This window comes from Tauraco erythrolophus, chromosome 12 (genome assembly GCF_009769465.1).
Source record: "Tauraco erythrolophus isolate bTauEry1 chromosome 12, bTauEry1.pri, whole genome shotgun sequence".
Taxonomy (NCBI): Eukaryota; Metazoa; Chordata; class Aves; order Musophagiformes; family Musophagidae; genus Tauraco; species Tauraco erythrolophus.
The window spans coordinates 7,944,207-7,970,949 of record NC_141476.1 but is presented as its reverse complement, the minus strand read 5'-3'; the positions used below and the strand labels follow the sequence as shown (position 1 = coordinate 7,970,949).

Sequence of the window (26,743 nt, the reverse complement as noted above, 5' to 3'; positions counted from 1 at the left end):
ATCAAAATAAATAATTCCAAACATAAATATTATACTGTACATTAAGAATATGCGATCTATATACACACATAAACAGATAAAAAATTGGAAGGCAGAGGTATTGCATCGCTATCCTTCATCCGTCTCTTCTCCGCTGGCTGCTCTCAGAGAACCTGGAAAACACAGGCAAGGTGCACATTAGGTCAAATCCTCATTTTCGCCTCTGAAACCTGTGACTTGAGAGATTGGGCACAAGAGCAGAGCCAAAGCGGGTGCCAGCGAGGTGGGAAGCACATTTTCAGTCGATGGTGTTATACCCGTAAGGGTTCCTGGGGGAAGCGAGGACTGGGAGCACAGGATCCCATTGCTCCCCGGGTGCTGCATGGGATAGGTGGCTGTCACCGATGACCAAGCGCTTTTGCAAGTGTGGCCTGATCTGCTCCTTCAGGATGTTTTTTGGGAAGGTTTCCCTTCATGCAGAAGCAGCTGGGAACTCACCATTGCTATAACACCTGAACGTCGAGGCCTGTTCCAGATGATGGAGTACACTTCCCACAGTAACCGCCACATTTTCCTACTACTTTGGTACCATCCTGCAGGCAAAAATCAGAAATAATGTCTCATGTAAGGGCTCAGGAACTCCATGCTGTGAAAGGGCCAGATCCGGGTTATTCTAGCCAGGATTTTTAATAGAAAATGTCTTGGAATAAAAACAAATTATGTCTAATCAATCTACAAAATCACCGTTATATTTAAATGTATGCAAATGTAATTCCCTTTAGCGCTACCAGGTCAGACGGCGAACACAAATAAGAAAGGGTAGTTTTGATTTATTACTTTGAAAGATGCCCAAGGAGAAGGCCATTTGAAGGGATACCTCCAGGGTATCTGCTTTCTCCAATTTGCCCCGCTGTGAATAACTGTAATGAGTGGAGGACTTGGCTCACGCAAGAGCAAAACCACGTCTAGACAACAACAGCTCCGCAGTTGTGCCTGAGCACGCAAAGGGCACAGGAAAGATATTTGCAGGCAGTGCCGTGAAGCAGCTGTTTGGAAGGGAAAGGCCTGGAGTGGTACCAGAGCCAAGAGAAGAGGGAAGGCGATGGGGTGAGGCTATGCCACTTGCCCAAGTGCCATCCTCTCTCGGCTCTGCATTTCCACAGCCAGAAGAGACAAAGGAAAATGCAGAGTGGTCCTGGGGCTGGTCCGGAGTCCAGGAGAGCCCATCGAGCGTGGTGCAACTCTGGTCTTGAGTTATGAGATCAATACCTCCATCTGGTCTTCCTTATCCCACCTCTGCAGAGTCTTTCTCCTCTTGGTCATTACAATGGACAGACAGTCCTTGAGGGGAATTCAACCCTCAATTACCAGAAAATTGAACTTAAGTGCAGGACAAGCTTGCACAAAGCATTTATTTTTAAACGAGCTCCATCCTGCCCTTGACACTATTGATCTGTGATAGCAGCAGGCTGCTATCATCTCTTCTCACTATGCCTGCCTTTCTTCTGCTCCTGTGGGCAATTACACCCTTGAAACAGCACTTGACAGATACCACTGGGTGACAGAGGTAAGAGTTGTCTCTTAGACCTCTTGTCCCTTAAAGTTTGTTGTAATTCTGCCAGCCATGATGGTGTCTGCTCTCCGCAACCCCAAAGTCAGCTGCCTGGGCTTCTCCTTTCTGAAGGGGAGAATAGCAAAGCACCTGCCAGAACTAACATAGGGGATCTGCGTTGGTCCTCTTCTACCTGTTCTGGAGGATGCTTTGCTGCAGCATGGTCAAAGCACTAGAATTTAATTCTCCTGTAGGAGCCCCAGCGCTGATGAGGCTCATGAGCTCAAGGGTCTCACCAGAGCCAGGGAGACTGAAAGCAGTACAGGAGAGGATACTTTGCAAATTGCTTTTTGTTAAATGATTACGGTGACCTCCTTAGGAGAGTTTTAACAGGGGCAATTGAGATGACTCACATGAAGTGACAGCCAAAAAAGCAATCCCATGTTTCCCCAATTTCAGAACATGACATAGGAGCGACAGTACGAAGGCACACAGCAGTGCAGGGGTTAATGGGCAGGCAAATTAAGCCATACAGTTCAAGTCTGGCTGTGGAGTGATTTTGAAGGCCTGTCTGGCTTACCTGGAGGCCTCAGGGTCAGCAGAGCCACGGGCAGCTGCAGGCACCAGTTCCCTGGGGTGCAGCATGCTGTGGGGCAGCCCCAGCCCACCCGACCTCGGGTGACCAGGATCTATCCCAAGGGAAAAAACCCAGACCAGCCCATTGGGAAGGTCCATGTCCTCCACACTTGATCAGCCATGTTTTGGGAAGAACTCCTACTCAGGGCACTCGCCTGGCACCTGGATCCTCTCTGGCATGTCAATCCCCGCTCCACAGCCCTGACCCAGCATACCCCAGTCCTGCCCACTGTGTGATGCATGCTCCGTGCTGGACACCTCAGACAACTAATTAAGGATATGTCTGCCCCACAGCACGCAGTGTTTTCAGCTTCATGGTTAAGCAGGCTCACTAATTAATTGCAATAACTCAAATCTAGTTAAACCCACCAGGACCCCCCCACCTCACATACAATTAGGGGCAACACTTCATTGCTGATGTCAGATGTTACATTTTTGTTGGTCTCTACTTGTAAGATGTTGCCACGAAAGACAACGCAGCAATTAAAAACCTCTCACGAGCAACTATAACTATAATTAAAATTGCAACTTACTGGGGATTTCTGAATTTCCGACACTGCGTAATTCCCTTGCGAGAGCCACTTTGCTGTTCCCATTAAGGACAGGCCTGTCCCATAAAGGTCTATGCTGAAGCGACCCTAAAAAACAAGCAGACGAGCCTGGTTATCCCAAAACACCGTGGTTTGGTGTCACTTTTCTAACAGGATCTTGCCGGCAATGCTTTCAATATTTTCCATTGCCCCTGTAGCGATGAGCACATATTGTACAAATCACAGCATGCCTCAGGTTAGGAATTTCCTTCTCGTTGGTGGCTGAAGGGAAGGAGGGGCTTCCTCTCGTTTTTTTCCTGCTTTTTCTCGGTTTTGCACTGCTTTCTCACTGTTTGCCGGCTGAGGGCATTCTTGGCTTTTCCATGGCAAACTGCGGATGGAGCCTGACATGCTCCAGCAGCTGATGGGAAAGGTACCCCAGGGACGTGCTGCAGCAGCTCTCGCTGCTCCCTCCTCAACTGGAGAGGGCACACTTGTCCTTGTTTTCCTTATTTTCCACTGGGCTTTTTTTTTTTTTTTTTTTGTAGACTTCAGTAAAATCAAAACTCTTTCATTTGCTTTTTTCTTAAAAACGTCCTTCACTTCATTCCACTGTCTCAAAACGCACAAAAGGGCTATGTCTGCATCCAACACAGATCCCCCCAGCCTTCCCCTTACGCCCATGGCAGAGCCCAGCCCTGCCTGTTCCTGGACCCAGGGAGGGATCCTCCAGCCGCGTGGCCTGGCTGACCCGCAGCCCAGCACAGCCGTGCAGTACCCGACAACCGTTAGCTTAGCTCCCTGTATTTGCCACCTTGGGAATGTTGATTTTCTGCAAGGAGCAAACTGTCTGGGTCAGGTGGATGGATATTAATATTCACGAGCCTTCCCAAGGTAAGAAGTCAATCCCTGAGCTGCTGAGCTGTGCAGAAAAGTGTCAGCTCTGAAAGCAGAGAGGGAAGGAGATGGAGAGGTTTGCCCTCTGCCGTCTGTTGCTGCGACTCCCTTCTTCATGTTCTTTGCAAATATGGTTCACAAATACCTTGGACTATCCAAATATACCACTTATCATCCCCCAGCTCCAAGAAAACTAGGTGTGCTGGGGACACGGAGCAAGCCATCTGTAGCACCAGTGTTAACTAGTCTCCTAAAGACTTTCAAGGAAGCATATTTCTTCCAAGCAACTGGGCTACATGTCCTGCATCACCTCCTGTAGCCCCTGAAGATGTGACTTAGCCTGTGCCCAACTCTGTGCTTTCATGGCCGAGCACCTTGCGGTGCTGGGACAGGCTGGATTTGCCCTGGTGTGCAGGCACCACCTTTGTTTCACCAGCATTTTCCCAGCCCCAAAACGGAGTGAGTGGTGGTCCCACGGGGCTGCTGTGAAAATAAGCAGCAGGGCGTGGGGACAGTGGGGTAGCAGCTGGCAGGTATCGTCATGGTCTCTGATGGATGGGCTCCACCGGTCCAGTGGCAGAAACCCAACCTGTTCCTGCCCTGTAAAGGCTCTCCCCTCGCCTTCTTGGGCATCTCCTCCCTGAGCTGGCTTGGCAGGAGCCCTGCCATCTGTCTGCTGCCTTCTCCATCCAGGGGGGTTATCTCACCCATCTTCTTGCACCCCTGCAAACCACGGTTTCAGCGGATACGTGATCGGGGAGCACAGAGGCAGGGTCCCCGGACACCCTGATGGTCTGATTCACTACTGCTCTCCCTGCCCAGCGTTTCTGCCAAGCCCTGTCACGGACACATCCCTCTACCTTCAACTACACATGCAAAGTCCAGCTCTTCTCCCACAGCTTATTTCCTTTTCCTTTTCTCCTTTACTGTTGACTGTCTGAGGCCCTGGGGAATGTCCCTTAGCCAGTCCCGACACTGGTCTGAAAATAACCTGACATATGGAAAACGGTGAGTGCTTTCTGCACGGACAAGGGGAAAAGTTTCCAACCGCTGAGATGACAACGCGACACTCACTGGAGTTGGGCAGATGCGATCAGCAGTAATTAATAGAGGGCCTGAACAGAACAAATGGCATCAATTCCAATGAAATGCTGTTGTCAAATACCTGCGGGCATTTGGCTGCGCTGTAGCAGTCCCCAGCAGTGGCATAAGGAACAGGTCGTCCATCATGTGTCCGTGCGAACTGTAAATCGGTCGCTGTGGGGAATAGTGAATAACACGGAAAGAAAGATGCAAGGAGAGACAAAAATAAATGCAAAGATGCTCTTCGCTAATATTTAAATTCACTAAAGCTGGTTTCGTGCATTAATCTTGAGAGTCAAGACCTCATCTGCTGGATTTTTAATATTAAATCTCCAATTCATCCCACATGTGACTCCCAGTATGCGAGTGCTGAATTTAACAGGACACTCACGCGCTCAACATTTACAACTCAGTTTAAGTACATTGGTGATTTAGGGTCTAGGTATAAATAACAACAAAATTTGAACCCAAGACTTGGGTTTCATTTTCTATCAGAAAATTCCCACTTCCAAGAGGGTCCATGGGACCTCCTAAATCTCCCTTATAAACAAAGGCAAACAACCATCTCTGTGCTCTCCCGGCTGCCCCAGCCCAGGGGTCGGGGTTTCAAAGGGAACTGGGGTATTTTGTTCTGGAGGGGTCTGAAGTAACCGAGACTCATTTAGATGGGGATGTGAGATAGCTCCTGCCTGGCGGAGATAGGTGCCCAGCTCCTTTTGAAATTCAAAGGGCGCTGGAATCAAATTCCCCGAGGGTGGTTCCTTTGAGATCTTTACTTAGGAGCTTTTACAGACTATTAGTAGCTTTTTACAGATTGATAGACTGGGAAGTCTCATGGCTTGAAAATGAAGTGATAAAAACCCCTTATCAGATAAAGAGTCATTTTACAAGGAAGGATTTGGATTTGCTAAAAAATCTCCACTATTTCCTGAATGAACCTCCAACAATATGTTGTATTTTTAAAACATTTGCTGGAAACTGATAGCATCCCTGGAGTCAAGGGGACTGAAACCGTAACTGTATGAGATGCTGTGGGAGATGCTGCAGGCTCTCGGGTGGTGGGATGGCTCCCATGAATGACAAGAGAGACTTATACTGCACAGCCACAGCCCCCTCCTCCCCTGAAAATCCACAGGCCCAGTTCCATCACTCTCAACACAAGATATTTCCCCATGGTCTGGCTCTGCCAAGAGCCTCCTCCACCCCGGGCCCAGAGGGAGCTGCATCCCTGACCCCAGCAGGGTCCCCTGCACTGAGATCTCCTGACACGTCTGTGTGTAAAATGGGGTCCAGCTCCTCCCTGGTTAAACTTTCTGAGTCCAGTCTGAAAATAGGAAACCAAATGAAATAAAATCTTTCAAGGAATATGCTGGCCTGCCGGGATCACGCAAATATTCATTCTGCAAACCAGATGCACCAGCGACCGTCTTAATATTTTCCCACATTATAGAGAAATAGCATGAGCATCTCTGATGTAATCAAGTTGCAGTCTCTAAGTGTAAAGCAGCCTTTAACAGGAGAGCTCAGGAATATTGCTCACTAGAGTACTACTGCTTGCTTGTAGTTACAGCTATATTTGTGTAAAATAAACATTTTTTTTTTTTTTTTAATGGCAAGGCCCTGTTTTTACTCACTTATTATTTGCATAGTGTTCAGGTCCAGCCTTACTTTGCTGAAGGTGGAAAACCCAGCTGCTGTGTAATCTTTCCTACACTGGCAGTCTTCTCGTCTGCTCCCGTTATACGGACATTCAGTCGGGTTATGCAATCTAAATCAAAAGAAAACCCTTTCTACTCATGACCGGAAAATATTGCCATGGAAAACAAAAATATTGTGTGGCTCAGGATTAAAGGATTTCTTACCTGTATCCATACACTTCTGAAAAATTCTCTGCATCCCCGTTTACAAGGGTCACGTACTCCTTTGGGTTGTCAGTCTGCATCCCAGAGCAATACACCTGAGAGAGAGAAGCCAGAATTTTGTCAGGCATCATGTGCAAAGGGATTGCTGAGAAGACCGAAGGTAGAAAAATCCAAGAATGGAAGGAAGAGCACACGCAGGGTCCTCTTGCACCTTCGGGAAAGGCATTAACTATCAATCCATTGCTGAAATGCACCTTCAGTGTCTTTCCTTTGACTTGAAGGAAATATTCGCCGTCTTCAGTGACACCTTTGAGATTTTTAAAGTCTTTGCAACTCCTTGGTAATTCACCTGAAACAAAACAGAAATACTTGTAGTCACTGAGCAACTGTACATCAAAATTTCTTTTGTAACACTGTGAGGCATCCAAAACACCAAAACATCTTGTTTATTTTTAAAACGTTTCCCTGAAATGCCTCAGTGCTTAGCTGGATAGCTCCCAACGCTTGGAAATACTGTGTGTCCCTAGGAGTTTGATGGGAATAGATGCTGAAGCCACGAGAAAGACAAAGGAAGGTGCAAATCCACAGACTTACAGTCATGGTCGTTGTGACACGTTCTCCTCTCTTCGGGTTTCAGATCCGCGTGGCACAAGCCGCTGACCTGGTCGTCGTTCGTCAAACACTGCACAGACCGGTGCATGACTCCAACGCCACAGGTGACGGAGCACTGCGAGACACAAGATAGAGATTTGGGCTGTATCTCAAGGGTTTCTGGGCTCCAGAAGAACAGGGACAGCCCGATTCCCTCGTATCAGCAGCAAAGACCTCAATCCTGCAAAGTGTTCAAACACGGGCTTAATTTTAACCAAACAAGTAATCCCTTTTATTATTAATCCCTTCATTATTAGCATCATCACTAATTATTTCAAGACGATGACTGAACATCGCTTAGCACTTAAACACTTTACAGGATGAGGCAGTGCTGGTTAAATTGAACCACGCGCTCACGTGAAATTGTTTATTTTTTCACACTAGGAAGGTCATACAAGAGAAATGTTCACCAGAAGGCCTGAATGGTAGAAATCCTCTCATGGCAGCTGAGAGACATTGCTTGGGACTGACAGGGGCCTCTGAACAAACATGACATGGTTTGTTATTTTCTATTCAAATTGCACAAAAAAAACCCACAGCCTCCAAACCCTCTCTCCCCTCACCCTGTGGAAAATGGCTAAATCTGTGCAAACACCGGGTCATCCTCAAACGGCCCAAATCAAGGGCAATCTTAAGGCTGAAATTGCACAAGTTACCAGAGCTACTGAGCAGCAGCTCATCCAGGCTGGCTGCTCCTGAGCATGGGCTATGGGAGGTGGGAGCATCTTGTTTCCCCTCCATAACTTATTCTTTCAAGTAGTTGAGAACTGAAAATCAGCTCTTTCTACAGGTAGCAGGTTAGGCCACCAAAAAAACATTGCTGCTCATCTATTTAGAAATGATTAGTCTAAATAAGCGCACCATGAAGGAGACAGTCTTCAATGGCTCATGGTATTCGCAGCTTGGTGTTCACTCTTTTATCAGGTCCAAATCCATAAAACTTAACTAAGGACTCTCTTTATCCATCAAAGGTGATGGTATTTTACATTAAAACGCTTTGAAAATCAGAGATGAGAAAGGTCATGACACTTGGTAGTCACTAGGACATTCAGAGAAAGGTCTTGCTCTCTGAAATGGCTACACTTCGCAATGAAGTAGTATTAACGCATGGGATATTTTGCAATGAAATTCTGGGGGAAAACACCAATTGATGAAGACTGAACTCTTTGCTGTAACTCCTCTGCCCTGACTTGTAGGGGGTATCTGAGGCTTCCTATGGGGCAGGAGGAACACAGGTTTCCAACAGCTCTTCCATTTACTGTGACAACTTCCACTACATTTTGCTTGACTTGACCCCTGTTGCCTCGTAAATGTTTGACAAATTCCTACAAATGCCTGAGCTGGGTTAATAAATCAAATTTATGGGAGAAACACCACATTTCAAAGAACGTCAGAAGCCCATAGAAGTGAAATGTTATCACCTTAACTAAAATTTGACCTTGCAGTTCAGGCCTCAGAAGAGACTTGACACAAATAACCAGCAGAAAGGTGAAGTTCTTTCCCCTTCCCTGTCCCAGCATTTGTAAGAAGGAGGGGAGGGGGAAAAAAAAGAAAAAAAAAAAAGAAAGCAAATCCTTTCAAGGCTCAAATTATCAGTGTTTTGGCCTACTGGTAGTTCCCAAGTCTTGCTCACACACACGAGCAAGTGGGATCAACTCCAGCTACCAGGTAATCCATCACTCCTCTATTCTAGCACAAGGCTTTCAAATTCTTGTTTTCTGGCAATGACCTCGCTTTCTGACTAAGCATTCAGCATCACCCTCAACACGGCAACAAATTTAGGCTACCACCAAATTTTCATGGAGATCGTGACTCCACTAGTGGCTGCTGGGACTCCTCCATATGATGGGATCCAGTCTGGAGCACGAAGCCCTACACACAGCGAGGCTGCTGCTGCACGAGGGTACTCACCGTGTTAATTTATGTAGCTCTTAAAGCATTTCCCTGCCAAACCTTGGGACTGTGTTCCCCATGTAAAGAAAAATAAGTTTGTTCCAATTTTTTCCGCTAAAAAAAGAAGTTTGCCAGACTTACGCTTCCCCAATTGCCGACGCGCCAGGATGCCGAGACGGGGCACTCCCCGAGGTAGCAGGGCTGGATGTTGGGCGGCTGCGTGCCAGGACAGTTGACCGTGTTCTGGTACCCGTACTCGTAGTGGTCCTTCCCGGTGTAAATCTCGCTGCAGGACACCAGGCGCTGCCTGTATCCCTTCCCACACGTGACGGAGCACTGCGGGGAGAGGAAGCGCCTGTCAGCACCACTCGCTTCAGGAAGGCTGTCCGAAAGGGGGAGGAAAAGCAGGCTTGCCAGCTTTGGACATGTCTAGTAACAGGTACTATTGAAGCCAGCCATGAGTATCGTGAACAGCTACACATGAGCTAGTGCCCAACACTGCCTTTGTTCCTCCTTGTGCTGCTCCTACAGCTGCTCCAGGACCCCCTGACTCCAGGCTGGCTCCTGGACACAAGTTATTTCTCCCCAAGGGCAAAGGAAGGAGCAGGTAATCCCTTGGGAACTCAGAAGTATCTATTATTTGGGGTTTCTTTGTTTCTTCCCCCACTTTCTTTTTATTTTATCTTTTTTTTTTTTTTTTTGCTATGGGATACACAGAGAAAGAAAACGGTCAAGATTGACCCTGAATTGCAGGTACTTCACAGCAACTGGAAGAAAGGGAAGGTTTTCCTTAGAATCATAGAATCGTCTGGTTGGAAGAGACCTTCAAGATCGTCGAGTCCAACCATTCACCCTGCACTGTCAGGGTCCCTAAACCATGTTGCTCAACACCAAATCTACATGGTTTTTAAACACCTCCAGGGATGGGGACTCCACCACCTCCCCGGGCAGCCTGTTCCAATACTTCACAACCCTCTCTGCAAAGAAATTTTTCCTGATATCTCACCCAAATTTCCCCTGGCGTAACTTGAGGCCATTCCCTCTCATCCTGTCATTCATAACATGGGAGAAGAGACTGACCTCTCATTAGAGGAAAAAGTGCTTCTGCCCTCTTCACCAAAAGGCCAAGCGGGAGGTGGGGTGAGCTGAGCCCCAGCTCTGTGAGTCCTCACCCACCTCCTCATCGTCATGGGCCCGAGTGCTCCCGGGGGCTCACAGGCAGTGGGAGCGGGTAGAAGGGTCTGGGCAAGGGGCAGCCAGGGCTCCAGCCTCACAGCCATCCTAATATTTCTCTTAGGAAACTACGCAGGAGAGCAGGCTGCTCCAAGAAATTCTCATCTCTGCGTTTCTCCCTCCTGCACGATCTCGGCTGCCTTGTCTCTCCTCCCCCTCAGTCCCTGCATGTTTTCTTTTCTCCCTTTTCTTGTTCTTTCTTTTTAATCAGTGCTGTGTCAGCAGCTGCCTTGTCATTTCCCTCTACTGTTCCTCCAAGTGGAAAGTAATCCTTCACTCGCCGAAGAAGGAAACAGGCTGAGATTAGCCGGGGTCCTCCCGCATGCAGTGCCTGCCGCAAAGAAAACTCATCTATTTTCCTCGCTGAGCCCTCTCCCAGCCCCGAAGGCGAACCTGCTGCCTTCGCTCACGCCGGGTCCTCACCCCTGCCAAAGACAGCACCGAGGAAGGATGTGTCCCCACGGTCACATCCAGGATCCCCTTTCACCCAGGATGTTCACCCAGATCCCTGCACAGCTTACGGGGCCCTGGAGCTCCCTGGGAAGGGATGGGAATAAAACCAAATAAATAAATAAACAAAATAAAATGACACAAAAGCAAAGAGGGTGTTTGGTGGATACAATGTGCTTTGGAAGAAAATTTCATCTAGATATTAGCTAGGACTGTGAGCGTAGTGGCGTTTACTCTTTAATATCTTGGTCTTCTCCCACAGCTCTGCTCCATTCTCTCCAGTGGGAAAATTGCACACAGAAACAACCCAAAAAATAATAATTAAAGCACGCAGCACTGCTCTGCCACTGTTGGTTTGGGTTGCAATATCTCAGCGAGGCCGGAGGCGAGAGGAGGAGAACGTGGTGTGGTGCTGAGCGGCGTAGTCCCTGGATGGGGATGGGGACAGGGATGGGGACTCACCTCCGACCACTCCCCGGTGATCCAGACGTACTCGCAGGGTGGCAGCCCGCAGCTCTCAATTTCGGGGGGGCGTTTGCTGGTGTCGCAGTAGCCGCTGCTCTGCACCTGCTTGTTGTCATCCACGCAGACCACCTTGCGGTACCGGGACCCCTCCCCGCACGTCTTTGTGCACTGTTTGAAAGAAACAATGGCTCATGCAACCCACAGGGGACTTCAGCAAATTAATCCACATCCGGAGCGAGTGAGCCCACCTCCTCTCAGCAGCCCGAGAGATGTCAGCATCTCTCATTGGTATCACTCGGGGGCAAATTTGAGACCCAGGCCCCGCCGTGCCAGGCGCTGCGGGAGCATCCAGTGACAAACTGGTCCCATCCTCTGGAGATACCAAGCCAAATGGCAGATATACGGAGAGTGGAGAAACTAAGGCAGCAGGTATTGGGATGGAGTGGATGTGGGGTCCAGCTGTGATGGGACCAAGAGATGCAGAGGTGGGTGTACCAGGTCAGGAGATGGGGCAAGGGGGAAAAGCAAGGGGCCAACCCTCATCATTTCGGCCCCTAGTAAATACAGTTGCTTGGAGAACAACAACCCAGCCATTCCCCTTCCAAAATACACACCGTCACACCCTTGGCTGTGGCTGGTGGTGGTGGGAGCCCCTTGCCCGGTCCCTGCCAGTGGGTCAGCAGCAGTGTCCGCCCCGGCACGGCGTGGGGGCACATCTCTGCAACTGCTGCAGAGGAGGCAGCCCGAAGGGCTTATTCTCTTTTAAATGCTGCCCTGCCCGATATTAAGAGCAACCCGTGCTAGCCAAGTGCAACTGCTCCCCAGGGGCTTCTGGAGACTTTAAGGACTTGGTTCTTTCTCTGCCCGTCTTGGAAAAACCAGCCCGGCTGTGAGCTGTGCTCCTGGGAGCGAGTCTGTGCTTGGAGCGCGTCTTACAAAACACACACGTAAAACAAAATAAATCAGCGTAAGAGCAGCTGTCTAGATAAAACCCTATTTTCCTAAAGTTATCACCTGTAATGGACTTCTAACACTTTCAACTAATTGGATTAACAAGGAGAAAAATGCATGAAAATAATCATTTTACATAACGTGCAGGAAATGTCTTCCCCTAAGGAAAAGGATAGAACATTCAATCGGATCATCCCTATCTGTACAGAAACACTATTTGAAGTCACCTAGGTTTGGAGGACCGTGACAGTTTAATCTAGTTACAGTCTCACCCTCCGCACATCATTTTCAGCCTCCCTGAAACAGCTCCCACTCTCCTGGCTGGCCCACAATTAGCACAATTAGTGGGTTCACCTTGCGAAAGGCAGGTACTGTCAGGCCCCCATTTCTGTAATTAGCTGTCAGAGCCAAGATCACAAATAATGTGAGAACTTTGAAAAATCAGATCAATCTATGGCAGGAGCATCGAACTAGGAGAGCGGCAGTGAGCACAACGTCATGTTGGTCATAAATATTTAGTAACCGTGCAAAGTGGAAGGGGCTGGGGAAGGAGAGGCAGCCCCACAAAGCAGCGTTTATTCCAAAGGAATAACTTAGGAACTCTTAGGCAACAGTCAACATTGCAAAATCCACAGTCTGCCAAAAGACCCCAAGGGCTTCGTGTGCTTTCAACCTTATTTACCCTCTTGCTTTGAGTCCTTGGAGTGGAAGCTCCTTCTAGGTCTGTGCTGAGACACAGCAATCCTATGGAGGTTGGAGGAATTTGCTGGAGTGTGATTTCCCCAGAGAGCAAACCAGCTGTGCTATATTTGCCCCTCTCTGATACCTCTCTATCATACAAGTAAAATCTGAAATTTGTAAAATTGAATTTAATTGAATTGTAAAATTGATATCTGAAATAAGTAAAATTCTGCATGTGAATAAGGCCTCATGAGTGCTCCATCATCACATAGCTTCCCCGAGCGGCACCTTTCAGAGGCAGTGTGAACCCCAACCTCCCTGCTCCCTCCAGCACAGCGGGAGCAGGGCCACGGGATGCTCAAAGCTCCCCTTGTCTCTGGTTTGGCGTATGCCGGCCCAGCACGTGGTCATCAGCGCAGGGTGAATCCTTCCAGCCCTCCACGGTGAACATGGCATCTTGCAGGGTGCAGGATGAAACAAGCCTGATTTTGTCTCCTCCCCTTAACTTATACTTAAGTCTAAATTTGCAAAATACATTGGCTTAATTTTAGGAAGATGAATAATCTCCACTCCATCGATGGGTCTCCTGTCATTGAAGAGCTATCACATCAAAAGCCCATCCTCATTTAAAATCATTAGTTGCTGATGAGGGATTGACAGTCTCAACCACCCACCAGCCTGCTTTGGGTTTCTCTGCAAACAAGAGTCCTATGGTCAAATAAACCTGAGCCAGTTCTGTCCATTTTGTCATCATTGTTAAATTAAAGTTTGATTTTTTTTGTATTTTTAGGGATAACTGGCAAGTAAAATAATCCCACTGAGATATTAAATACAGCTCAAAGACAGTGAGACCATCATAAAACAAATCAAAGAGAAACACTGCAGAGGTTCCAATCAGCCACCCCAAGGTTATAAAACGTTTTTCACATCGAAAGTGGACAGTTCAGTTAGCATGAAAAAGCTATTTTTCCTTTTAATATGGCGATAGATTCTGGATGAAATCTCATGTTCATGACTGATCTAAATCTCACATAAAACAGCAGGGCCAGGGGATAACAGCCATTAACAGCAAGAGCTGAAAACCAGGTCAGGCATTTGACAATATTTGTCTCTTTTGCCTCATTTCCCAACTTTTGAACTGTTTTCCTGGCAGTTCAAATTAAGGACCATTTCAAGCACTTCTGCAACTGTTTTAGAAGAGTAATAATAATAATAATTAAAATAACCCCAAAGGCATTGCTTTGCAAAAGCATTCATTGTTTTCCTTTTTTTGCTCAAATCAAAATCTGATGTAGAGATGAAACGAAACCCCATGCCACGAACACTTCAAACACGCCTTGGGTAACTCTGCAATCCAAATTAGGCAAGGATGGCACAATTTCCCCCCAAACGGCAAATGTCAAAGAGTCAAGAATTGCACTGCAGCTTCCAGAGCTGTGCGTTGTCCTTCCACAGAGGTTCATATTAAATAAAACCCCCTTCTCTCTCCCAATTTTTCCTTTTTCTTTCTCACCCTGGTCTGGGTTTTGCTTTGACATTAGCAAGGCCCTTTTTATTGACTTTCTTCTCTCTGGTATGGGCACTGAGACCAGCTAATTAATGGTGATACACCAACAGAACAATAAATGGTTTCCAGTAAGTTCCCTATTTCTTTTCATTGGCAAGGCCAACTTTTTTCTAAACAACAACAAAAAGAAACACTAAAAAAAAACCCCTCTAGACAGATTCCCTTTAAAGATAAGAAATCAAGAACAAGACAGCACTGGTATGCTATTTTACTCCTGCCTTTCATGTCAATTAGGGTCCATTGCTGTTCCCTGCTCAGAGAATACTAATGCAGTCTGTGCCTGTAACTAGCACATGGCTAGTACTTATGGCTGGGGAGAAGGTGCTATCACTTCCTTTCACTGGGTACATCAGAACAAAATAAGAAGTGCTCAGAAGAACTGCTTGGCATCAGCCATGGTGTGAGCTCACGTTGAACATCTCCTGCATGTTTCTATCAATGGTTATTTATGGGTGAGGAAACTTCCAGCCCATCCTGTAGCAAAGCTTCCCTGGGGAAAAAAAAAAAGTCTCCGTAACATGTTAAAAATTTTGCCAGCGCAACGGGGAGCCCTGGAAAACTTAGGAAAACAACAGCATTCATCTCCCACCAAGGGCTTGGCAGGCTGGGGGCAGGCAGAGGCCTCTCACTGCTTGTTTGAAAAAGTCGCAAAAATAAGGGAAAGAGGGTGAAAGGACGGGATAGGAGCCATGGCTTTTCAGGGCTAATTACACCGCTGGGTAAGGACTGCAACTGCACGCTGCTTGGTGACCTACTTTGCCACCTGTAAATTTATTAGCTGCAGAAATTGAACGGACTCTCTAAAAGCAAAAGTTCATTGCAAGGAATTTGCTGGAGCTCCCTCAGCCATTCCTACATTTCTTTTCCAGGCTGGGACATTTCCGTTAGGTACCACCGAGTGGTCAGCTTGGCTTTGTCTCCTTCTGCATCCTCCCACCATGCCTTGGCTCCCTGGCAGCTGGGAACGGGGCACGGTCTCCTCCGGCCTCTCGTAGCCACGGACACGTTACATGGGATTATAAACTCATTACAACTTCCCAGCACTGCGGAGACCAGGGAAATGAAGCTAAACTTGTTTGCACCGTCCCCGTCAGGCCGAGGTGCCATGGGCAGAGGGATATTAGGTAAGTCATGCGCAGCTGCCTGCAGCCTGGGGTGCTCCATGCCATCGTGAGCCAAGGACAAGCTCGTGGGGAAGGCAAGATGAGAGGAGAGCAACGCTGCCTTAACCTTGAATTCTTTTCTTGCAGCGCAAAAGTCGTGCAGCCTCTGCATGCATGAAACGCTTTTTCTCTCATCAGTAAATTTGCCTTTCTTATCCTTCCCCTCTTTTTTTTTCTTATTTTTTTCCTTTTTTTTTAGTGACACAATAAAGGAAGGCCCCCTGTCTGTGAACACCAAGACTTTGAGCATCAAGCCGGCGGTGCCTCCCCATCTTTTGTTAGCAGAGCAGGAGGCCCTGTTTTTGCATTTAAACAGCAGCCTCTTTACGCTGTCTCGGCAGAGGAAGGGACCTTGACCAATTTCATCCCCCTTCCAGCCCCCCCAGCCCATGCAGGAACACCACAAAACCAGCCTGACTAGTAGAGAAAGCCAGGGCCCTGCCTGATTACTATTTCTCCTGCTCCCCGGGGCTGCGCACTGTGGGCATCAGGTCGAGCAGGATCAGGCTCTGACCCCGCACCTCCAAAATCAGTGGGATCTTTGCTGCTCAAAGAGTGCAGGATTGAGCCCCTGCTGCCTGGCAGCAGTTTTGCAGGGAGAATGAGGCATGTGGTGCTGGGGAGTCTTCTGCCCCTCTCCATCCTCTGTATCCCCATGGAGGGCCCATGATGGGCAATCCCCTTCTCCCTGTGCAATCAGGACACCCCCTCCGTAGGAGCGGTGGCCTCTTCTGTGGGTGTGTGACACACGAGTCAGACAGCTAGCAGCTCCATCACCTGTCCCACTTCCAAGGCTGGCAGTCCCTACATCGCAGGGAAGAGCCTGGGACAGTGGGACAGGGATGGAGGAGAACTGGGGCAGGACTCTTTCACCCAGCGATGGCTGAAAACAGAACGAAACCAGAATGAAAATAATCATTTTGGTGCCTGGGTTGAACTCTCTCTGCCAGATCTGTTGTGCAATGGAAGCTTGCCACAGTGCCCTGCGGGCAGCTGATGGAAGGCTCCTACTGGAGCCCCTCCTCCTGCTCAGAGCCCCCTTGTCCTCCTGGCACCCACCAGACTCAGGCCCACCCACCACCCTCAATGCAGGAGAGTCAGAGTCACTCCCTGAACCCCTGCAGCAGCAGCTTTATCCCCTGCTCCAGTCTAACCTGGGAACTGATCCTGGTCACCCAGAAAACCACCATCTCCCGTGGGAGAGCTCATCTCTTCTCAGTGCTGCTCATGGCTTGGCAAAAAGCATGGACCAGAGCTCAGCGAAGGGAGAGAGCTGTCAGAAGGAGTGGGGTAACAGGGCAGGAAAGCAGGAGTTACTGATGATCCCCAGTTCCTTCAAATCCTCCCGCACAGGGCTCGCTGCCGCAGCAGCGCGCCAGGGCTCGGTCCGCGGGGGCTCAGCCTCTGGGAACAGACCCAAATCCGCCCTATCCCAAACCTGCTCAATATTTGCATAGGTCCCAGCCAAACACAGGGCAGCATGAAACAATAAATTAACCCTACAAAGGTATTTCTCAGCTCCCCCTCCAGCCAGCACACACGAGCATTCCCTCCGCTTCTTTTTTGGTTGCAAACCCCAAAATCCCGGCCCTCCGGCAGCCGCCACTGGCGGCCCCTCGTCTCCAGCATCCTCCCACTCTGCACGCTTGAGAGCACAAGTGCCGTGCCCCCGGAGAGAGGTGGAGGGGATAACCCCGCTTACCGCTTGCCACTCGCCGGCCGCCCAGCGGTGCGCGGGGCACTGGGGGAGGTGGCAGTCCCGCTGCGCAGGGGGCCGGCCGCCCGGGTCACACTCTGCCGCCTCGGCTGCCTTCGGGATGCCACCGTGGCAGTGCACGGTGCGCTGCTGGACGCCCCGGCCGCAGGACACCGAGCACTGCAGAAAGGGACAAGAAGGTGAGTGGTGGACCCCGTCGCAGGCGTTCCCGGGGTTCGCCCTCTGCTCTGCGCTCGACGGCAGCGATAGCGATCTCTAACAGCGGAGTTTTAAACTTCCAGGTAAGGCTCGTCATCACGGGAGGGAAAAATTTCACAAGGGCAGAGCAGACAGGCTGAAATCCCTGCTCTGCTGAATCCAGTGGGAATTTTTGCTGTCGGCTTCAGTGAGGTCAGGATTTCCTGGACAGGATTTTTATTGCAAAAACCTCTGGAGATAGCAGCACTGCTACAGCATAGCAACACGCCAGAGGCAGTGAGGCTCTGCATATTACTTTTCAGGTGCGCAGCTCAAAAAAGTAATAGTTCAAAATACATCAAATGCTGCCAATTTCACTGGAGCAGACTTTACTGAAAAGCAAACTTGAATTCTACAGAAGAAAGTCTGGAGCGAGAGAGAGGTAAAAGCCTGATGCAGCCGGGACTTCTCTCAGCATGCATCGAATCATGCACATGCACGCAAGCCAGGACATACCGTTAGTTTGTGAAAACGAATGCCTTTTTTAAATTAACTGCATTTCACATTCCCTTCATTACTCTGTGGGCACGTTTCTCCCCACTTCTAGGCACAGCAAGAAAAGCCTGAATTTCTCTGTTTCGCAGAGAATTTTATGTAGGTGAGGCTTTTCTTAGCTGGAAAGGTTTCCTAAGAGCACTTGGTGGGCCAGACACCCACGGCAGCCGCAGTGCGATCCAGTCGCCGCATGGGAGAAAAGGATATTGATGTGGCCCCGGCTGGAGAAGCTGAAGCTGCAGGTGAGCCCAGCCTGGGGGCACAGGAGGGCTGCGGGGGGGCTGACAGCCCTGCTGAGGAGGGGGCAACGGCTGCACCCAAAAGTGGGTGAGTCGGGCTCACGGGAGTTTTCCTAGTGGATGGAGGCATCTCCTTTTGCGGGGTGCTTCTTCCCACTGCAGCATCAGTATTGCTGTGGCTGGATTTATGGCTGGCTTCAAAATAACACCGTTATGCTCTCTCATCAAGGCAAAAAAAGGTGGGTTTTAACACCATTTTCATCCTGGCCGTTTTAATCCAGAATACTGATCGGCCAACCTGTGTCTACCTTGGGGAAATACAGCCGGGTGACACTGCCAGAAGATATTCAGTTTGAGAGCAGCCAACTTATGTTGTACTTATATATACTCCCCTATGGGATGCCACGAGCCAGACAGCCTGTTTGTCCTTTCTACGGAGTCTATATGTTTTCCCAGGAGTGCTCTTTTCTCCACTGAGAAAGACCATCAACAAACTCCCGAGTGCCAGCTTGGCTATGGAGAAGCTCTACCCATGCTCTACCTGTGTTTTTATACAGGGCTGGATTTCAGCCTGCAGCTGAAATATGTAAATACCAGACAGCAGAATAAATATTGGTATTTTTGCTAAGTGAAAGGTAAATGGCCATAATTGATACTACTTAGGAGATGCAAACACATTAAATCTGACATTTCAGTGCAGACATAAGCATATTTAAAACTTGGAGAAAAAGCCTTTTTTCTTCCCTTCTGTTTATTACAGATATATTAAAAATGCTTTGCTGCAGGAAAGTGGCTTCTTAGTCTAGAGAAGAATTACTCAGCCTCTGAATACAAAACACCCAGAGAGAAAAAAAACTTGGGAGCGGAGCGCTTGGCTCAGTTGGTGGGGATTAATTTTTAACCATTCCTATATTTTTTAATCTTGATTTTTTTCAATCATTCCTTTTCCCAAAAGAAAAAAAAACTCTAAAGGTACATGCAACAGGTCCTGTGCAGATATGATGACAAGGAGGATGCACTTTTATAGGAAAACCCTGCCTTATTTCTCACGCAAAACTTTTGCTGGTTTACCCAGGACAAAAGGCAGCAGCCAGCTCATATCAGCTCAGCTTTGGGAGTATCTTTTGGAGGCAATTAGACCTTCAGAAAGCTTTTTCGATAGTACCTAAGTGCAAACTGATCACGGCTCCTAGTTTCAACAAGTGGCACCGATGGCAGAGAAGGTGACATGGAGTTTCCGTGCCCATTTAGATCCTGATCTACCGGGTACTCAGAGCGCCAAAGCCCTGCCTGTTTCATAGCCTTAATGAGAAGTTCAGCACATAAATCCACCTCGGCTCTGAGGTATTTATTATATCTTTTGCAAAGCCGTGCAAGCCCTGCACGCCTCTGGCAGGGACAGCCACGGCCAGTGCTCCCAACAGCCCCAACTCTTCACCTCTCGCAGGCAAACAAGCGCTGCCAGCACGAGTGAGGATCAGGATGCAAGGACATCATGTCAGAGCACTTCATGTGACTGTAAAAAGCCCAGTTTGATATTGCAGAATGAGAGTTTCTACCCCTTTGTGTCTTCCCCAAGCAAGATGCCGTCTGGCTGAGCACAGACAGCATCGGGGACCTGGGCTGCGGAGCTACCCCCATGCTGCAAATACTGCTGGAAATGCACTGCCTATTCTTTTGTCTTATTAGCATACAAATATTCCTTAATTGCCTAGTCACAAGAGATTACCTCAGGTCATAAATCACCACATCCTCCTATTAACTTGGGTTTCTTTCTCTACTTACATAAAATTAACTCTGTTCATGCAGTGGAATGTTGGGAATTTTAAAACACTTACTTTTATCAATTAATATTAACGTATTTTAATGCAACCGATAGACCATTACATTATTATGTTTTCGATTATTAGCTGTAAAAAACTGCTTTCAGGAGCCGTCTCTTTAAATAAAGTGCAAATCAGATATGACAAGACCATCTCACGGCCTTGTATTTCTTTTCAGTCTAGCTTCCTGCATAAAATTGAGGTATAAGTCCTGCAGGTAATAAAGGTAATAATATTTATTTAATTTTCAGCATGGGAGCAGTACTGTGCATTTCACAGGGCAACCTGGGTGCTCCCAGCCATACCTTGTGTAACAGACCCAGACCTCAGTAACTGAACCTCTATGGTGAATACAATCTCATCCCTTTACACACGTAAGGGCAAATACTCCTGTCCTATGAATACAAAGGTAAGCATTCAAAAAAAACTAAAAAAAACCAAACCAAAACCAACCAAGACTGAAAGCAATCATAGAACATCAGTGGGTTTATTTGCTTTTTTACTAGTCCATGTTAAACAAGAGCATGCTGTCCTAGTCCTAACATTTGCATGGGAGCCTGTAGCGGTGTTAATGGTTTATCTCTCAGGGAACTGGCATACAGTGAGAATTGGTGTTTTGTACCTTAATTTGGAAGACAGACCGCAAGAGAATATGATGTTTTACAAGTTAACAGTTCATTTAGTCTGAGATTTTCAATAATTCTGCTGATTAGCACACTAATGGGCTAGAGAGAAAAGCCAGGTTCAGAGATGTGATGCAGCAGATTCAAGGTGATGACAAAAACATTATTTTCAGAAAACAAGGATTCAAGCTATGCTTTCAGCAAACAAGATACTTAATAACTCCAAGCACTTTCGTATTTCCAGCAGCCTCTGCTCTACGCATCAGTGTCTGACTTTTTAATGAAGCAAAATTAACTGATGAGCTTGTTAAGAAACAAAAAGTAGTGAAAAGCATTTTTAATCAACAGCTCGGATTGTTCTTTAGGCTTTCCCAGGAAGCTGATAATAAATTTAATTTCAGATTTCTCAAAGCCAAAAAAGATTTTACTCTGGATGCAACACATTTAAAAAATAATGATATTAAAAAATTAATAAATAGAAGATTCTCTTTAATATTATATGCTAAGGAATTTGCTTTCAGTTAGATACTAAAAGTAAGTCGCCACGTTTTCAGCTGGTACAAATCAGTGCTGCTCCACTGCTATCCATGAAGCTACACTGTTTTATCCCACCTGAGGATCTGGCCCAAAAACTTTTACCCTTGAAAACTTCAAGAGGACAGAAGTGACAGGAAAAACAGCTTCTATCCAGTTGGATGGAGGAAGAATATCAAAGGGTGCAAAAGGGTATACAACGTGTCTCACCTGTCCCCAATCTCCTGCTTTCCACTTCGGACATCTGCCCCCTCTGCATTTCTTTTGCACATTGGGCTTAGCAAGGTGCTTGCAATAATCTTCTTCTACATGCCTCCCTTCCTTTGACAAACAGTACACATTGCGGTGCTTTTGGCCCCTTCCACAGGAGACAGAACACTGTAAATATAAAGTTAACAACAGATCAGCTTTCACACAGGGCCAGCTACATGGTTACACACGGGCCATGGCTACTCAGGGCATTTCCTTTTAACTGAACCAAAAAGCACATCCCCAGGTCCCCGGCAGCCTACACAAAGCTCGAGGGGGACATGGAAGGGCAGATTTTAACCACTGGAAATGCACCCATTTGCACTTAATATTGCATGATATTCTTGGTCAAAGCCCCCCAAAATGCCAATATCAAAACAGAGAAAGCAGCTGACATTCAGCAGGGATAACAGGCTGGATTCCTGGCATTGCTCCAATGGTTTCAAAGGAGCAGAGTCATCTTACAGGGATCAAGGCAGGAGCCCTCAGTATCTACTTAGAAGAACTTGAAAGGAACCATTTCCATTTACCTTGGTACAAAGGGAGGTCAAATGTTGGTAAATCAGGACAGTAAAGTGCAATATACACTTTCACAGAGGGAAATAATTGCTCAAAGGACAAGGCAGAAGAGAAAACCCGTCTTTCCGTGTCCTCAGTATTTGAACTCATGTTTGTTTTACCAGTGCAGAGTGATTTACTTTTTTTTTTGAACTAAACAGACTGAAACCAGGACATGCTCATCCTTAAGATTTATGCATTTTGAAAACAACTCAGAAGGTGGCAAGAAGGCAGAGCCTGAAGAATCAAAGCAAAAAGCAAATCAGCAGGTATGTTAGCTGTAAGCTTTGTAGTGAAGCAACTAATTTCAACCTCTCTCTGCAGGTTCACTGAACTTTTTCAAATGTGACCACTTCTGGCATGCAAACCCCAAGCAACTTCACTTTGATTTCAGATTAGTCTCCTCCAAAAGATTTAGGAATCAAAGGGGTCTGGAATCACGACAAGAATTTAATATGACAGTTTCGTGTAGAACAAGCCTCTTACTCAGCATGATGCACCCAGAGACTCAGCTTCAATTTCTGCATTGCATGTTATGCAAGTCACTACATGCTATGTCATAAGCATCCTGGTTTAATTCTTGAACACAAACACACTATTTCAACCATCTCTCAATATAAAATATTCTGCTTTCTTTTCAGAACAGAGCAAACATGCAGACAGGAGGCTTCTTCGTTTTGGAGCCACTCCATCAGTATGTTTCCTAAGAAATAAATTACAGCCCAAGCTTTTCCCAGCCTGTGAATATTTTTGAAACCTAAAAAGCTACAATTTATGTATGTAGTAGCTTTGGAAGATCCATTAGAATAGAAATTGGCATATGCATTGACAGCTGTGTTTATTTTAAATTACAGCACTACTTCCAACTCGTTCAGTCCTATTATGTTAAGAGGTACGCAAAGGACCAGTGAGAGCGCAGTAACTTGCTCCAAAACGGAAAAGTTCAGACCAACGTGGAGAGAAATGGACGTAACTTGTAAGATCAGACGTTGCTGCTTAAAAGCTTGAATAAGCAACATCCGGAAAAGGCTGTTTTCCTGCTGCAAGATCATTGCAGATTGACAAAAGGCAGCTGAGGTCCCTTGCGATCAATAGGGTTTAAGGGCCATTAATGATGCTCCTCCATGAGACCTGGGAAGCCAGGTGAGCCTGCGGCAGGGATGTCTGCCCCTGAGTTTTCCGGAGCCCAGCTCCAATTTCAAGACAGGCCAAAAATCCCAAAGAGCAACATTCAACCTTGCACTGAGAACCAGAAGAAACGCTGTCCCTTGTTCTAAGATAAGACTTTCGCGACTTGCCCAGATTCATAAACCTCACTTTTTTTCTTTAGCATCAACAGAAAAAAGATTGAGTTAATGCTATCCTATTTTTATAAGCCTTCAAATTTGATCAGAAGTGCATTTTTTTCATTCTTTCTACATCTCTCCCCAGGCAACGAACGTCAGCAGCAAGAAGGAAATGTCAAATCCTACCAAACCCAATTGTAAACTTCTAACACTTTCATCCATTTACTGTCTTTGGACTAAATGGCAACACTGATACTTTAGCAAAAATTCAAGTGCTCCTGAGTAAGGACTCTCCGTGCAGGTTGATGCCACTTTACTGTGACAGCCAAAGCTAAAGAGTAAACTCACACCTTCATCAGGATCCTGAGACGGTACAGCCAAGTGCATCTTTTCTGTATTAAAAAATACCTTGGATTCACTACTTATTCTGAAAGAAAAATAACCACGTTGCGCAACAACACAAACAGGTTTCTGAAGTTAGTTGATAAATATTTTATTTCACCCATAATAAGGTGCTAGTCATTTCCAAAATTGTTATTGCCCTTCTACAAATTGCTTAATTTTGGCTTGGAGCCTGTTTCTGACATTTATCTCGCCATCACATGATCAAACAAGACTGCATTTGTACCTTGGTGCACTCAGAGGTTGAGGCATAATTTGCCTACTTTTGTTAAGACTTAAATGTAATTCCCAAGACACTGGAATTAATCATTTCTATGTCTGTCTTTAATACAAATCAAAGTTAGGCAGCTGTGCATTTTTAGATCTAAACCATCCATTTGCTTTCATGCACATGTGAGTTATGATCTCATTTGCACTGACAGAAAAGAGAGGCTAAATAATCTAATGTAACCAAGTATCAGAGGCTGAAAATTCCTTTGCAAAGAGTCTAATTCATAGCTGCCTTCTAATTCGTCTCAGGTATTTCCAACTTTCATTCAGCACGTAGATTTTAAGCATATGTGAGCCACATGCAGAAAATTATTTAATAGTGAGCTTCATCTCAATGCCACATGACTTAGGGAAGCAATACACCTACCACTGCCATCAGTCTCATTAGCAGGACTCTTCATCGCTGCAATTCAACCACCTGCTTAAGGTATGTATCAACAACAGTGCTATCATGAGGTAAGCTTTGACCTTGCTGTCTTTAAAACATTTGAAAAGCACAGATAAAAACACTCATTTTGTGTTCCCCTTTCTTTTCTTTATTTCTTTCCTATCCCCCTCCCACTCCCTGTAGAAAATACTTCCAAGTACTAGGGATGGGCGGGTGGAACAGCAGCCTCATCCAAGGCTCTTTGAAGTCAACAGAAAGACTTCTGGTAGTTTTAATCACCTCTGGATCCAGCCCTGAAGGTGTAGCCAAAGTATTGTATTGACTTTTTTCCACTCACCAGCTTCCTAGAGTTGAGAATCACATGCAACTGGGCTTGCCTATGGTCAACCCGCCTCTGCCTCCCCTCAAGTGCTTGAAAACGTCTCTCTGAAATGCTGTTTTCAGCCTGCAATAGAGGCACAGCAATAAACAGCACCCCTGGGTGAACCTGGGAGAATAGCCAGGCATGGAGGGTGGGACAAAAACAACAGTTTCTTAAAAAAAAACAAGACAATTGTGGCACATAAAATAATATAGAAATACTATTTTAAAAAAAATCAGCTATAGCCACTACGCTAAAGACTCCAGTAAACCTTTCTCTTATTATTATCTTTATTATCTCCTAAAATCACCGCAGTCGCACCTGGTGCTTTACGTGGAGAATAAGAACGAAAGGACTTTCTTAAGAGCACTAGGATCAAAGCATCTGAGCACAGATTTAAGGGTATTATGTTTATTGCATGATTAGTTTTGTTAACATGCCAAAGACTGGGGATTGGCATACTGCTGATTTTTTCAAATAAATATACTGCCCAGTTTAAATAAATGCAAGAAAAAAGTTTAAATAAATACGACAAAAATATTTCCGTATCAACTCTTTCCAGAAAGGTCAGAACACGATGCTAAATCTCTCCTACAATGCATCACTCTGCTCCAGCGCAGTGGCAAGCCTGTGTTTTTGTTTCCACAGAAATTTGTTTTCTGTTTCAGAGTGCAGGAATGACAAAGATTATTCTATTTTACCAAGTACGTGCAAACTGCTTTAAACCAACCCTTGGTGCATCTCCTACTCTGACATTCTGGAAGGTGAGGGTACGTCTTGTTCATTAAGAGCTCTCTAAGATAGGACGGCTGCTACCTGATTCACCAGGCTGGTAGCAGGCAAAAAAACAGAATATGTACCCCAAAAGCTCTTAAAAATTTGTACAAAATTTCCAGCTGGTTGGGCCCAAGTTCTGACTCTCCTGCAGGAGACCATGACCTGCTCTTCTGTACTGGGAGCTCGGGCTGTGGCCGTGCTGCTGCCAGGCTGAGGGCTGTGAGCAACGTCAATCTGGCACCGAAAGGACTCAACAACCCTGGGCACAAATAAGTAAATCTTGGTGAAAAGAAAGCAGCAGCATAGAGCAGTCGAGAGCTGTGGAGAGACTCTCCTTCTCCTTGGTTTTCCGCCCTGAATGGGCAAGCTCAGTGTGGGGGCAGAAAAGCAAACCACCAGCAAGAACCTGGGAACGTTCTTCCTCAAAAGTAGAAAGTTTCAGAAAATGCTGTCAGACCACTTCTCCAGGCCCCTGCGCATCAGCCAGCGATTTGGGAGGTATCTGAGATAATGAATGCAAGCTACGGTGATCACCAATTGAATTCCCAAAGATAGGTATGCTCCGATAGCTCACCAAGGGCAGGGCTGGGAAGAATTAGACTAAAACCAGCTTTATCAGATTCTGCCAGGAGCAACTTTTTAGAGGAAATTAAAATCAATCCTTGTAGGTTTAGATTTCCTCACATTACGGATTATATGGAAAGTAAGTGCTCGTAAGTAAGCCCTCGTTCATCTTTCTAACAGTTTGAGCTGAAACATGTGCTAGATGAAATAAAATGGAAAAACAACAGAGCCCAATGATGCTTTGCACACCCTTTCCATGAGGGGCTGTGCTCCTGGATGTCAGCGAACTTCTCCAACTACAAGCAGAGCCCAACCATGCACCCTGATAGTTACATTTCAGCATCCTATTAGTCTACATCAGCTCTTACTATAACTCACGCTGCTGCTATCAGATGCTGGCAGCTTTGAAATCACAGCCCTGTGACATCTGTACCTCTGAAGCCTCCTGAGCACAAAGGACAACAGAAGACACCACCAAGGAAAGCCTGTATCATTCCTCACCAGCTGAGCCTTTACTAGAAGTCTTAAGATGCCCGAGTTTTTGTGCGTTATCCAGCAACAGAGGCTCTGGGCAGCCAAACTAAGTTAATTAGCTTCACAACAGCAAAGTATTTTAGCAGGTAACCC

The 26,743-nt window shown here is 46.6% G+C and overlaps 1 protein-coding gene across 1 annotated transcript in view; it reads right to left on the bottom strand.

The window, feature by feature from the left end:
• Nucleotides 1-482: 482 nt before the first annotated feature.
• ADAMTS9 (ADAM metallopeptidase with thrombospondin type 1 motif 9) overlaps nt 483-26,743 on the bottom strand; it is an 81,236-nt gene continuing 54,975 nt past the window's right edge. The window contains 11 exon segments of the mRNA XM_086618925.1: nt 483-572; nt 2,701-2,805; nt 4,760-4,851; nt 6,312-6,445; nt 6,540-6,634; nt 6,794-6,888; nt 7,134-7,266; nt 9,225-9,419; nt 11,229-11,399; nt 17,296-17,469; nt 21,472-21,639. Coding sequence (XP_086475051.1) covers nt 483-572; nt 2,701-2,805; nt 4,760-4,851; nt 6,312-6,445; nt 6,540-6,634; nt 6,794-6,888; nt 7,134-7,266; nt 9,225-9,419; nt 11,229-11,399; nt 17,296-17,469; nt 21,472-21,639 — 1,452 coding nt within the window.